Here is an 11963-nt window from a genome sequence, read left to right on the forward strand (position 1 = left end):
CTTTAACAAACGCCCTTGGCCCAAGCTCTCTGGCAGCCTGCACCTCAGTGGGCAGAGTCCTTGAAGGTCTGGTGTAAATTTTCAGGTGTCTCCAGGTGTCCCAGGACCTGCAAGGTTCCTTGTCCTACCTCATCTCCTTTGCCACATCCCTGCTTGCCCAGGACAGCTGTGGTGCTGAGCTGAGTGCCCTGCTGGCAGGCGGTGGGGGCTGGGAGAGTGAGGTCCAACTGAAGCCTTCCATTATGACAGGTCTTCCTTGTTGAACAGCACACCTGTTTCATAACCGTTCAGACTTACAGTCGGGGTGTGCTCTTCGGACGCATGATCTGCTGCTCACACTTACCTACCTTTTTGTGTGTACAGTTCTGCACATCTTGTTGATAAAGTCTCAGTGTCTTCTTTGGTACAGCACTCCTTGTTTATAGAGTATTGTAATTTCTGCTGATTGTACTGGATAGTGTACTGCTGCAGCTGTATGTTCTGTTATACTTTGTAGTACTGCATGTAACGGTCATGCACATGAAGCAAGTCATCAAGTTGACCATTCCTTTGTTCTGAATATTATAATGTACACACTATGTACAATTCTTCATCTAGTGACCAAACTGTTTAATGACTTAGCTGAAGAAATGGAACTTGCTCATTAAACAAAGAGTGCTTATAGCCTATAGTATTTAATTTAATTTCATTTATTATTATTGTTATTATTATTATTTTTTTTTGTGGTGCTGGGGATTGAACCTTGGGCCTCACACATACTAGGTAAGTGCTGTACCACTAAGCTACACCTCCAGAGTCTATAGTGTTTTAGGCACATTCATTAAGGATATTGTACAAATAAATACAGCATTCATGAAGAGACAAATGTCGTCAAAATTTATATTATTTCTATAATGTCTGATATTGGAGAAAACCTACTTGAGATTTTTTGGATATTGAGGCAAATAGAGCAGCCTCAGTATCCAAAAAATATGTTTGGTCTGTGTGGATGCAGAAGGGGGTGATTTGGAGCATGGTCGTATGAGACCTGTTGATCACACATGATATAGGCAGAACGGCTGTGCCAAAGGACCGGAAAACAGATCCATACATTCTTTCTACTGGGGTCACTTCTAAGAACTCTTTGCTTTCAACAGCACCTTGCATGATGATAAAACAGATCCATTTAGAGCTAAGTAAATTCTCAGATATGAACAAACTCTTTAGAGGTGATGTTACCTTTGAGACTTTCTGATATGCAGAGAGGTCTCGTATCATAAGGGTGCACATGTTTTCTAAAGGGCTGTATGGACACTTCCAAACCACAGAAAACACCTGAGCAATTAGTTATCACTGTTACTCTTGGCACTGTGATTGTTGTATTTTTGTCTTATGCTCCTGGGCACTCAGCCTCTTTATTACATATTTTTTATGTCTTTCTGTCCTCCAGCGTGTTCACTGCAGAGGCAGACACAACAGTGGGTCCGTTAAGGTCAGTTTCAAGGACATCCTGTGGAGGATATTTGGCATTTCCCATGTTTTTTACAGAGCCGAGCAAGTTCGTGGTTCTGTGATATCCGAGTGGTAGTATTATAGTTTCACTGGTCCCTGGCAATGGTCTGCAGAAGCTTCTTCATGAAGGAGCCCAAATTGTACATCCGCAGTGCAGCTTCTGGCAACATCAATTGTGTGGTGTTTTTTTTTTGTTTTTTTTTTTTTTGTTTTTTTCCAGTACCAGGAATCAAACTCATGACCTTGCATTTGCCAGGCAGGCACTGTGCTGCTGAGCTAAATCCCCAGTCCCCAATTATGTGATTGATGTAGCCTAGCAGAATTCATGGAAGCTGCTAAGATGCCAGGAAAGGGCGTGTGAGAAAGTACAGGAATAGATGCTTTATTGATTTGCTAAAAAATTATATCTGGGTTGCATCTGTTTTTCAATCATGATTATTGATGAGCACTTTCTATACCATTGCTATATCATAAGATGTCCTGGATTTTCTGAATAACTTTCATCCCTGCCTTTTCAGACAAGTGAGGGATCAATATTGCCTGAACCCAGCAGATATGATGATTTATTGGTGGCTGCTGTATTTTATTTTAAAGGTTATTAGAGCACGTGTTTTAAGAAAAACAAATCATTTTCACTGAACTATTTTGATAATATGTCTAGTACAGATAGTCCTTGTTTAACGACTTGTCCATTTAATGACTGTTCGGACTTACTACTGAGGAGCGCCGTTTGGACTTATGATCAGCTTCTGGGACTTACGACCTGTCAGGTTTCTGGTACAGTTCTGTACATCTTATTGATAGATCCTCTGTCCTTTTCTACATACAATACTCCTTGCTTATACAGCAATGTAATATTTGCTATAGTTTTGTGTTCTGTTACACATTACAGGGCTGCACGTAAGAGTTACGTAAATAAAAGCAAAGTCATCGAGCTGGAGTTTCCTTGGACCATTTCTTTGTTCTGAATCATGTAATGTGCATACTACATACAGCCCACTTAGCCACCGACTCCCTGAACGACCTACCGCAGGAGCAGGGCTTGGTCTTTGGGCGGGCAGTGTCTGTATAGGCCCTGCATACTCGCACTTCTGATCTTGCATAGCACATTAACAACATTAGAAAAACTGGGCTGTCATGACCAGGTTGTTATGGAATGCCCACGATTCGGACAAGGCGGCGACCAGGAAGCAAGGTTTTCTTTAGGACAGAATTCTGCTAAAACAACGCGGGGATAGAGTTCATTTCAAATAGCCAAGACAAAGGAGTGCATGGCTGCGACTCCGAACTGCCACTTAGGTGCTTCGCGTCGTAGACTACGAAGCGGAGCCCCAGCTGGGGACGTAAGGCTGACTTCCAGGACCTCGCCAAGACCCTCGCCTCTTCTGGCCTTGCTTCCACTTTAGCAGTGGGGTGTAGCTGCTGCCCCTGCCAGCGACCTGCAGGGAAGCAGAGGGCTGGGAGCCGCGAGGACCGCACCCCACGCCCCAGGGGTGCCAGCCGTGCACCCCGCCAGGGTGCAGAGCACGCGCCCCCAGGCGGCACCTTTCAGACCGTGGTGGGGCAGCATCGGTGCTGCAGTGCTGGGCTCCTGTGAGGGGAAGCGCCCGTCTCCTGGGTTAGTGCCCCGGGAGCTGTCGCTGGGTGGTATGAGGAGTTTCATTCCTTGTTTTTATTTTTAAAGACTTTTATTAGTATGTTCTTCAGTACATAATAACCGCATCTCCTGGTGTGGAGCTGGTTCATGTACACAGCACATCCTAACTCACTGCATAGATCTTTTACTTCCTTTGGTAGACTGATTCCTAAGTATTTCCTTTGTTTCTTTTTAAACATTTAAATCAATTTTTATTTTAGTTTAGTGCATGGTAGGAGATATGTGGTCTGTGGAAGCCGGTTCCCCAGCACCACTGTGAGAGGCGGTCTTTCCTTCAGGGAACGTGTCTGGCCCCTTTGTCAGGATAGCACAGCTACGTGTCCTGAAGTTGTTTGTGCATCACCTCCTCTGTTCCACTGGTCCGCAGTCTTCTTCCCCCAACACCTTGTGGGCTTTAATCACTTAGTTTGTAGTATAACTTGAAGTCTGGGATTGTGATGACCCACTGCCTTGCCCTTGCTGCCCAGAATTGCTTTTGCTATTCTAGGTCTTCTATGGTTTCATGTGAATTTAGGATGGTTTTCTCTAGTTCTGTGAGGAATGCTGTTGGTATTTTGATTGAGGTTGCATTACATCTATGTATGAGTTTTGGAAGTATGCACAGTTTTACTATATTGGCTGTTCCTGCCCAGGAACAGTTTATCTTTCTATTTTCAGATGTCCTCTTTGGTCTCCTTTTTCAGAGTACTGTATCTTTCTTTGTAGAGGTCTTTCATTTCCATGGGTAGGTTATTTCCTAAGTAATTTTTCTTGATGCTATTGTGAAATGTGTTGTTTCCCTAATTGCTCTCGTGATGAGTTTATTGTTAGTGTTCAGGAGGACGGTTAATGTTTGAGTGCTGACTTGTGTCAACTGGATTTGGTTTTTCATGCTAGGAGGTTTTCGGTGAAGTATTTGGAGTCTTTTATGTAGGACATCATGTCATCTGCAAATAATGATAATTTCACTTCTTCCTTTCCTATCTACATCCTTTTTATTTCTTTCTCTTGCCTGATTGCTCTGGCTAGTGTTTGAGAACTGTACTGAATAGGACTAGTGATAGTGGGCATCTTCTTTCTGATTTTAGAGGGAAGGATTTCAGCTTCTCTCCCTTTAGTATGATGGTGACCATTGGCTTGTTATAGGTGGCTTTTATCAGATTGATATAAAGACCTTCATACACATTCTCTTCATGGTTTCATCATGAATGGATATTGCACTTTGTCAAATGCTCTTTCTGTATCTATTGAGATGATTACATAACTTTTATCTTTGCTTCTGTTTATGCGGTATATTACATTTATTGATTTGTATATGTTGACACATCATGAAATCCCTGGAATGAATCCTGCTTGGTCATGACGTATGATCTTTTTGATAGCTTTCTGCTGTATGTTTGCCATTGTCTCATTGAGGTTTTGCATCTATGTTCATTAAAGAAATTGGCCTGAGTTCTTTTTTTTTGGTTGAGTCCTTTCCTGGTTTTGGAGTGAGGATAATGCTTGCTTCTAGGAACGACTTTGGGAGCACTGCCCCTCCTTTAATTTCATTAAAGAGTCTGACAAGTATTGAGGTCTTCTCTAAAGTTACAGTTTGGCAGTGAATCTGTCAGGACTTAGCTTTCCTTGGTAGATTTTTTTTGTTCACTTCGTACTGGATTGTGCAGGATTTTTAAATCTTCTTGGCCCAGCTTTGGTAATTCATAGGTATCCAGAAATCTACCCATTTTCCCTGAATTTTTCATTTTATTGGAGTATGGGTTCTCAAAGTAGTTACTAGTGATTTTCTGGATGTTAGCAGAATCTGCTGTGATTTCACCTTTTTCATTTCTGATTGTATGATTCAGGTCTTTTCTTTCCTTATTTTGGTAAGATTAGCTGATGGTTTATCTATTTCTCTTTTCAGAGAACCATCCCTTCTGCTCATTGATTTTTTGCACCATTTCTTTGTCTCAGTTTCAATAATATCTGTTCTGATCTTTTTGATTTCCTTACTCATATTAGCTTTAGATTTGGATTATTCTTATTATTCTAGGACCCTGACATACATCATTAGGTTATTTATTTGCGTTTGCTCTGATTTTCTGATGTGGGCTCTGAATGTCCCTCATAGGACTACATTTGTTTTGTCCCATAGATTCTAGCATGTCACACTGGCATTATCATTGGACTGTAGGAGCTGTCTTATTTTTTTCCTTAATTTCATGTGTGACCCATTGATTATTCAAGAAGATATTGCTTAATTTCCTTGTGTTTGCATAGTTTCTGTGGTTTCTTTTGCCACTGATTTCTAGTTTCACTGTGCTATGATCTGATAATATGCATGGGATAATTTTGATTCTTTTGTATTTACTTAAGCATGCTTTATGGGTGAGTATGTGGTCTGTTTCAGAGAAAATTCTATGTGCTGTTATGCAGAATGTATACTGTGTTGTTGGGTAAGACACTAGATATCTACTGAGGCCATTTGTTTGAAAGTTTGATTCAACTCTGATGTTTCTTTGTTGATTTTTTTTTTTTGTCTAGTTGATCTATTTGTGACAGTGTGTATTGAGGTCCTCCATTACAATAGTGTTGTTGTTTATCTGATTTTTCATATTTATTAGTGTGTGTTTTATGAAGCTGGACACACTGATATTTGGTACATATATTGTTCCTAATTTTTATTGCTTTCTGTTGAATAGTTCCCTTAAACAATATGTATTGATCTTCTTTATCTCTTCTGATCAGTTTTGGCTGGAAATCACTTTGAAATTAGGATAGCTGCTTCTGCTTTTTTTTTCTGGGTTCCCATTGCGTGGGACGTTGTTCATCTTTTGAATTTTCATCTGTGAAATTATTTTTGAATCAAATGTGTTTCTTGTACAGTGTGTATCATAGGATTTTTAAAATCTGTTCTGCCAATCTGTGTCTTTCAATAGGGAAGTTGAGACCACTCACTGAGAGTGAATACTGGAAGGTACTGACCTATTCCTGTCACTGCAAATTATTTTCTAGTGGTTTATTTCTTTTTTTCCCCTTTTGCTTAACTGCTCATCCTATCAGGTGTATTTATTCTTTCTGACTTTTTGCCATTGTTGTCTTGTCTTTTTCTAGGGTATCTTTGAGACTTTTTTGTAATGCTGGTTTGGTCATGCATTTCCTGGGGTGCTCCTTGTCATGGAGATACCTTATTTCTCTATCAATTTTAAGGAAAGTTTTGCAGAATACCTAATTTGGGTTAGGAGTTGTTCTCCATTAGGGCTTGAAACACTGCATTCCAAGCCCTCCTGGCCTTTAAGGTTTGGGTTGAGCAGTCTGCTGTTCTTCTAATGGGTTTACCTTTGCATGTGATTTGTTGCCTTCTCTAATAGTGTTTAAGATTTTGTTCTTATTGTTAACTTCTTGTGTTTTGTGTACAGTGTGGTGCAGAGAGGTTCTGTTTTGGTCATAGTTATTGGAGTTCAATATGCCTCACTTATCTATATGTTTATTTCTTTCCCTATGTTTAGGAAGTTTTCTACTATTCTTTCTATGACCAGGTTTTCATGCCATTTGTGATGTCCTCTGATTTTTCACTTACTCAGTTGCTCTTAGGTTAGTCTTTTGTGTCTTCTATTAGCTGTTGGATCCATTTTTCCTGTTCCTTGGTTGCTTTGATAGTTGATCTCTGAGAGTGTCATCTTCTAGTCCTCAAATTCTGTCCTCACATTGGTCACTTCTGCTGTCCATGCTCTCAATGTAATTTTTAATCTCTTGGATTTCAGGTTGAAACCCTTTCAAGGGCTCTAACTCTTTGGCAAACTGGTCATTCACTTTCTGTAGCTCAGCTAGCTTTTTATTAGTGTTGTCTGAAAGTTCCTGCGTGTTTTGATTATTACTTCCATTATCTGTTCAATTATCTGTTTAGTTTTCTGATCCTGCTGAGTAACTCTTTGATCTGCTTTCTGACCTCCTCTCTTATCCTTTTAAATAACTTGCATACGTGGCTTATGTATCTCCTTCCTGGGTTCCCCTGGATTGGCTTCAGTGGAATTCGGAGTTTTGGGAGGCACTTTGTTGCCTTGTCTTTTCACGTTTCTATTGTTTTTGTTATTGTTGTTTTGTGCTGAGGTTTGTGGGGGCCTAGAATGTAAAGAAGTATCTGTTGTGAGAAGGACATGCAGACATCTTCGATCATTGGGTTTCAGTCAGTGCCAGTGTTCTTTTTGTCTTTGAAATTCATTCTGACTCCATTAAGAAGCATGGCTGCCCAGCTGTCAGTGCCTTGACTGTGTTAGTCTGTGTTCTGTCCCCATGGCAAATACCTGAGGCATTTATAAAGAGAAGAAGGTTTTCACAGTTTCAGAACTTCCAGTCCATGACTGTGTGGCTCCATGTCTTCGGGCCCATGGTGACCCATCATTGTGGGAGCACATGGCAGAGCAAAAACCATTCCTTTCATGACTGGGGAGGGATGGGAAGGAGAAAGGAAGAGGCCAGGGCTCCTCTGTCTATCCAAGAACCTGCCCCTCGTGCACACCTCCCACCAGGCCCCACCTCTTAAAGGTTCTGCCCCTTTTCAACAGCACCACAGACTGGGGACCAAGCCCCAACACATGGCCCTCGGGGAGTTCCAGATCCAAGCGGTAGCACCAGGTGCTTAGCTATAGACATAACACACCTACTCTGTACTTGCTTCAAGTCTTGCTAAACTCCCACTGTCCTGGGCACGGCACATGCCGTGTGTGAATCTGGGAACAGAGGATGCTTGTGTGCTAACTCCCGACACACCTCTGCTTCTCAGTGCTATGAACTCTACCCCAGTGAAGTGTGCACTGAGCTTTGGCTTTGTGGCAACCTCCGTGGGAGGCAACAAAGTGCCTCCCCAAACTCCAAATTCCACTGAAGCCAATCTGGGGGAACCCAGGAGGGGGGATACATGAGCCACATATGCAAATTATTTAAAAGGATAAGAGAGGAGGTCAGAGAGCAGATCAAAGTGTTACTCAGCAGGATCAGAATAGCAAGCCAGGCCTCTGCAGAGCCAAGGTCAGTGCTGGAATTATAGGGCATCAGAGAATGTAAAAAAAGATAGAACAGTAAATGGGTTGAAATATAATGCAAAAAATAGGACACCATAACCTCACAAGTACAATGATTTTCCTCATTTTCATAATTGGTGTTATTATTTTCTCATTACAAAGATATTTGCTAGATTAACAAAAAGGGAAAACCACAGCATAGACAAAGACAAAGGACAAAACCCTCAGCTGTTTGGACCTTCACCACAGAGGTAGGCAGGTTTTGGGGGATGTATATTTTTGGTCTTGTGTTCCATTTATATAATTTGTACATTTTTATTTTAGTAAAAATATCTGTGTAGAAATTTTCACAAAGCATCAGTGTTTCCATATCGTTTACATTTCCCTACATCAGTAAACATCCCTCTCGATTATTTTCATGGTTGCAAAGTATTTTGTATGACGCACATCTGACAGTTTCTTTAATGCTGTGTTGCTGAATACTTAGGTTGTGGCCAGTGGGAAGTGCACTGAAATGTTCATCTTTAGAGACAAACATATGGTTCCTGTGTGATGTCAGAATGGTGGACACCGAAAAGGTCTTGTTGCAAGCAGCCTTCCGGTTGTGCCGCCTAGCTGTATGGATTCCTCAAGGTGCAGACGGTATAATGTCTCTCAGGCTGCCTTCCGCTAACAGTGGTTTTCTGGTTGGCTCTAGAGAGAAGACCGGCAGCGAGACATGCATCTGGAGAGTAAGGAGGGCAGACTGGCCTCTGCTGTGCTGGAGGTGGAGCTGCATCAGACCTCGGCTCTGACTTGTGCGGACCCTGGAGGGCCGAAGCGCACCACACCCACCGCCAGTGACCACAGCCGCTATACGACTGATGTCCCAAGTCCCTGTCCCAGCTGGGCTGCGGGGCAGAGCCCCTGGGCTCCTGAACGCAAGGGTTTGGGTTCATTCCTCAGAGAGGGGAGGTGAGTTCAGAATACTTTTATTTTATAAGTGTAGAGCTCACAAACATTGCACTTCCATGAATATAGTTCCCTCTATTTTTGTGAGAAAAATTTCCAGAAATTTTGCAAAAGTCTTTCCAGCATTAGGTCACTTTCCTGGTCCATTTTGGATGAATGATATTTCTAAATATGACAAACTTAACTTAGCTTCAAAAAGATAATAAAATAGAAAAAGGAATTTTTTGGCATGAATTCTTAGCATTTCATATATTACTTAAGATATTCAGAACAGTGCATGGTATATATATAGAGAGAGAAAGAAAGAGGGTGAGAGAGAGAGAGGGAGAGAGAATGCTTTATCTCTAAGTATAGCAAGGAACCGAATAATGTTTTAAATGTCAGAAAAATCTGGATTAAGATAAAAAGAAACATTTTTGAATATTTGCTGATATGAACACAATAGATTTTATGTGTGAACGTTTGCACCTCAAGTCCGTAATTGAGTTTCCACATGTATCGTCATAACGAGGAACGCAGCTCCTGCCTGTGCCCTGCTGGCCTGGGAGGACTTGGTTATCACCTGCAGTTCTGGGAGCCTCATCTCCACAGCGTAACTCCCACTCAGGCGCTGTTGCTCAGCTGGAATCCTGAGTCAGGCGGCACTGATTGCGTTTTTGGCCTTTCAAAGAGCAAATTGCCACAGAAGTCCGTGTGCGGGGCACGTTCTGCCCAGCCGGTATCCTGTTTCCTCCCACTCTTGGGAGGAGGCTCCCTGATGCGTGCATTTAGACTTTCCCTGTGGGTCTGGATAACTAAGTCCATGTTTTGTAAATGCTGAAAGTTGGAGCTCTGTTTGCCCAGCGTGTTTTTGAGATTTATCTCCGTGGATGACCATAGCTCTTGTTTATACCCTTGAGCTACTTACATAGCATTTTACTGTACAGAAACACTGCTGGTGGTGTATTTTCAGTAGCTCTCTGGGTCCCTGTGGAGTATCCGCCAGTGCCGCAGGGCCCAGACACAAAGCTCCGTGCCCACCACCTGGCCCTGGGCTGGGTGTTGGTGGTGCTGGTTCAGCTCTGCATGGGGGTGGGCAGCTGCTGGCTGGTGCAGGAGCCCCTCTTGCTGCCTCTACTTCTCTTTCTTTTTGTCCTTACCTGTGCAGTCTTACAGGTTCCCACAGGGTGGAAGTGGGGAGGGGAGAGGGTAGGAGCTCACCCAAGGCCCTGTCGTGTCAGATCTGCTAACGTCCCATGAACAAACTCAGAGCGACAGCCTATGCTGTGCTAGCGTCACCAGATAGAATACAGGAGGCCCAGAAGTCGCCTGTGTTATCGCACCAGTTAGGATGGCTGCTACGGAGAGCCAGAAGGTCGCAAGCAGTGATGAAGGTGGGGTGAGCCCGGAGGCCTTGCGCACAGGCTTCTGTGGGAATGAAAGACTGGGCGGCCACTGCGTGGGTCAGTAGGGAACTTCCCCAAGAAGGTAACAATGGAATCGCCCCGTGATCCACCAGTCCCAGCTCCGGGTGCACGCCCCAAAGCATTGAAAAGCAGCTGTAGTTGGAATGTTTGTGTCACAGAATTCATGTTGGAAATGAAGTCCACTGTGCCAGCATTCAGAGGTAGGACCGTTAGGGAGATTAAATCCGGATGTGGATGCCCCCATTAAAATAAATGAGATTAATGACCTTATAAAGGGGTGGAGGAAGTGAGCCGGGCCCCCTTTGCCCTCCTACTTGCCAAGGGAGGACACAGCAAGAAGGCCCTGCCTAGAGGCGGAGTGTCAGACCCGGAGCTTGGTCGTCTGCCCACCCAGAGCTTCCCAAGGGGCTGGGGCATAGGGCAGGGCTGGGTTTGATTGGGTTTGCCTTTCTTGTTTCATCAAAATACGTGAAAAATGAAAAAAATAAAACACAAGTGTTCATCGCAGTGATTAGGCTGTGTAAGGCTTAAACACAACAAAAGGATGACGTGAACCAGTGTTGTGAGTCTGTTCACGCTAGCACAGCTGAGGCTAGGTGGGAGTTACCAGGTATGCACGGCCCAGCAAACCCTTTAGCTTCTGGGAGTTTGAGTGAGTTTGTGCAGACCCCATTGTGTGTTTTTTTTCTTTTTTTTGGTGCTGGAAATCGAACTCGCAACCTTGCACTTGCCAGGAGGGCGCTATGCTGCTGAGCTGTATCCCCGGCCTGCAGGCCCCATTGTGAAGAGGATGAGCAAGGTCAAAGAACACTGGGGGGTGATGAGATTGACTGTGTAAAGTTGTGCTGAGCCGGGTGCGGAGGCGCAGGCCTGTGGTCCCAGCACACAGGAGGACGAGGCGGAAGGACTGCAAGTTCCAGTCCCTCCTGAGTAACTTAGTGAAACCCTGTCTCTAAATAAATGAGTGAACAAAACTGCAAAAAACGTGCTGCACGTGATACCGAACTGTAGGGTCTGTGCTGCTCACTGTGTGACTGTAGACTCACAGAACTTAGAGGGAGGAGATAGCTTTATTCAAGGCCGGCCCCGAGGAGGATGGAGGGGCTTCTTTTGTGCCTCAGATTTCTACCTTAAAGGGGTGAGGGTATGATAAGCTTTAATAGGGGAAAAGAAAACAGTGGGAAGATGGGCTGGAAATCCTTGTGCTACACTGGGTCCCCCCAAGTACCCCTCTGCCTCTCCTCTTCTTCCACAGGAAAATCCAACCAGATCGCTGCCTCTAAGGCCAACACCTGCATTTTCTTTTAAGAGGGACGGTTTACCTTTTTGCGAGTCAATTCCTGTCAGCTGAGGAGAGGAGGGGGCATTGTAAGAGGACTCTGGTATTTGGAGTACCACGGGAAAAGGATGGGTCACTAAAAGATTAGGGAAAAGACACGTGTGTGTGTGTGTGTGTGTGTGTGTGTGTGTGTGTGT

At 43.6% G+C, this 11963-nt stretch overlaps 1 protein-coding gene across 1 annotated transcript in view; it reads left to right on the forward strand.

Moving 5' to 3' along the window:
- Positions 1-8848: 8848 nt before the first annotated feature.
- Oca2 (oculocutaneous albinism II) overlaps positions 8849-11963 on the forward strand; it is a gene marked incomplete in the record, with an annotated part of 273796 nt that continues 270681 nt past the window's right edge. The window contains 1 exon segment of the mRNA XM_013507666.1: positions 8849-9074. Within this exon segment, the coding sequence (XP_013363120.1) occupies positions 8849-9074 (226 nt within the window).

This window comes from Chinchilla lanigera, unplaced genomic scaffold, assembly GCF_000276665.1.
Source record: "Chinchilla lanigera isolate Chin_1 unplaced genomic scaffold, ChiLan1.0 scaffold00132, whole genome shotgun sequence".
Classification (NCBI taxonomy): domain Eukaryota; kingdom Metazoa; phylum Chordata; class Mammalia; order Rodentia; family Chinchillidae; genus Chinchilla; species Chinchilla lanigera.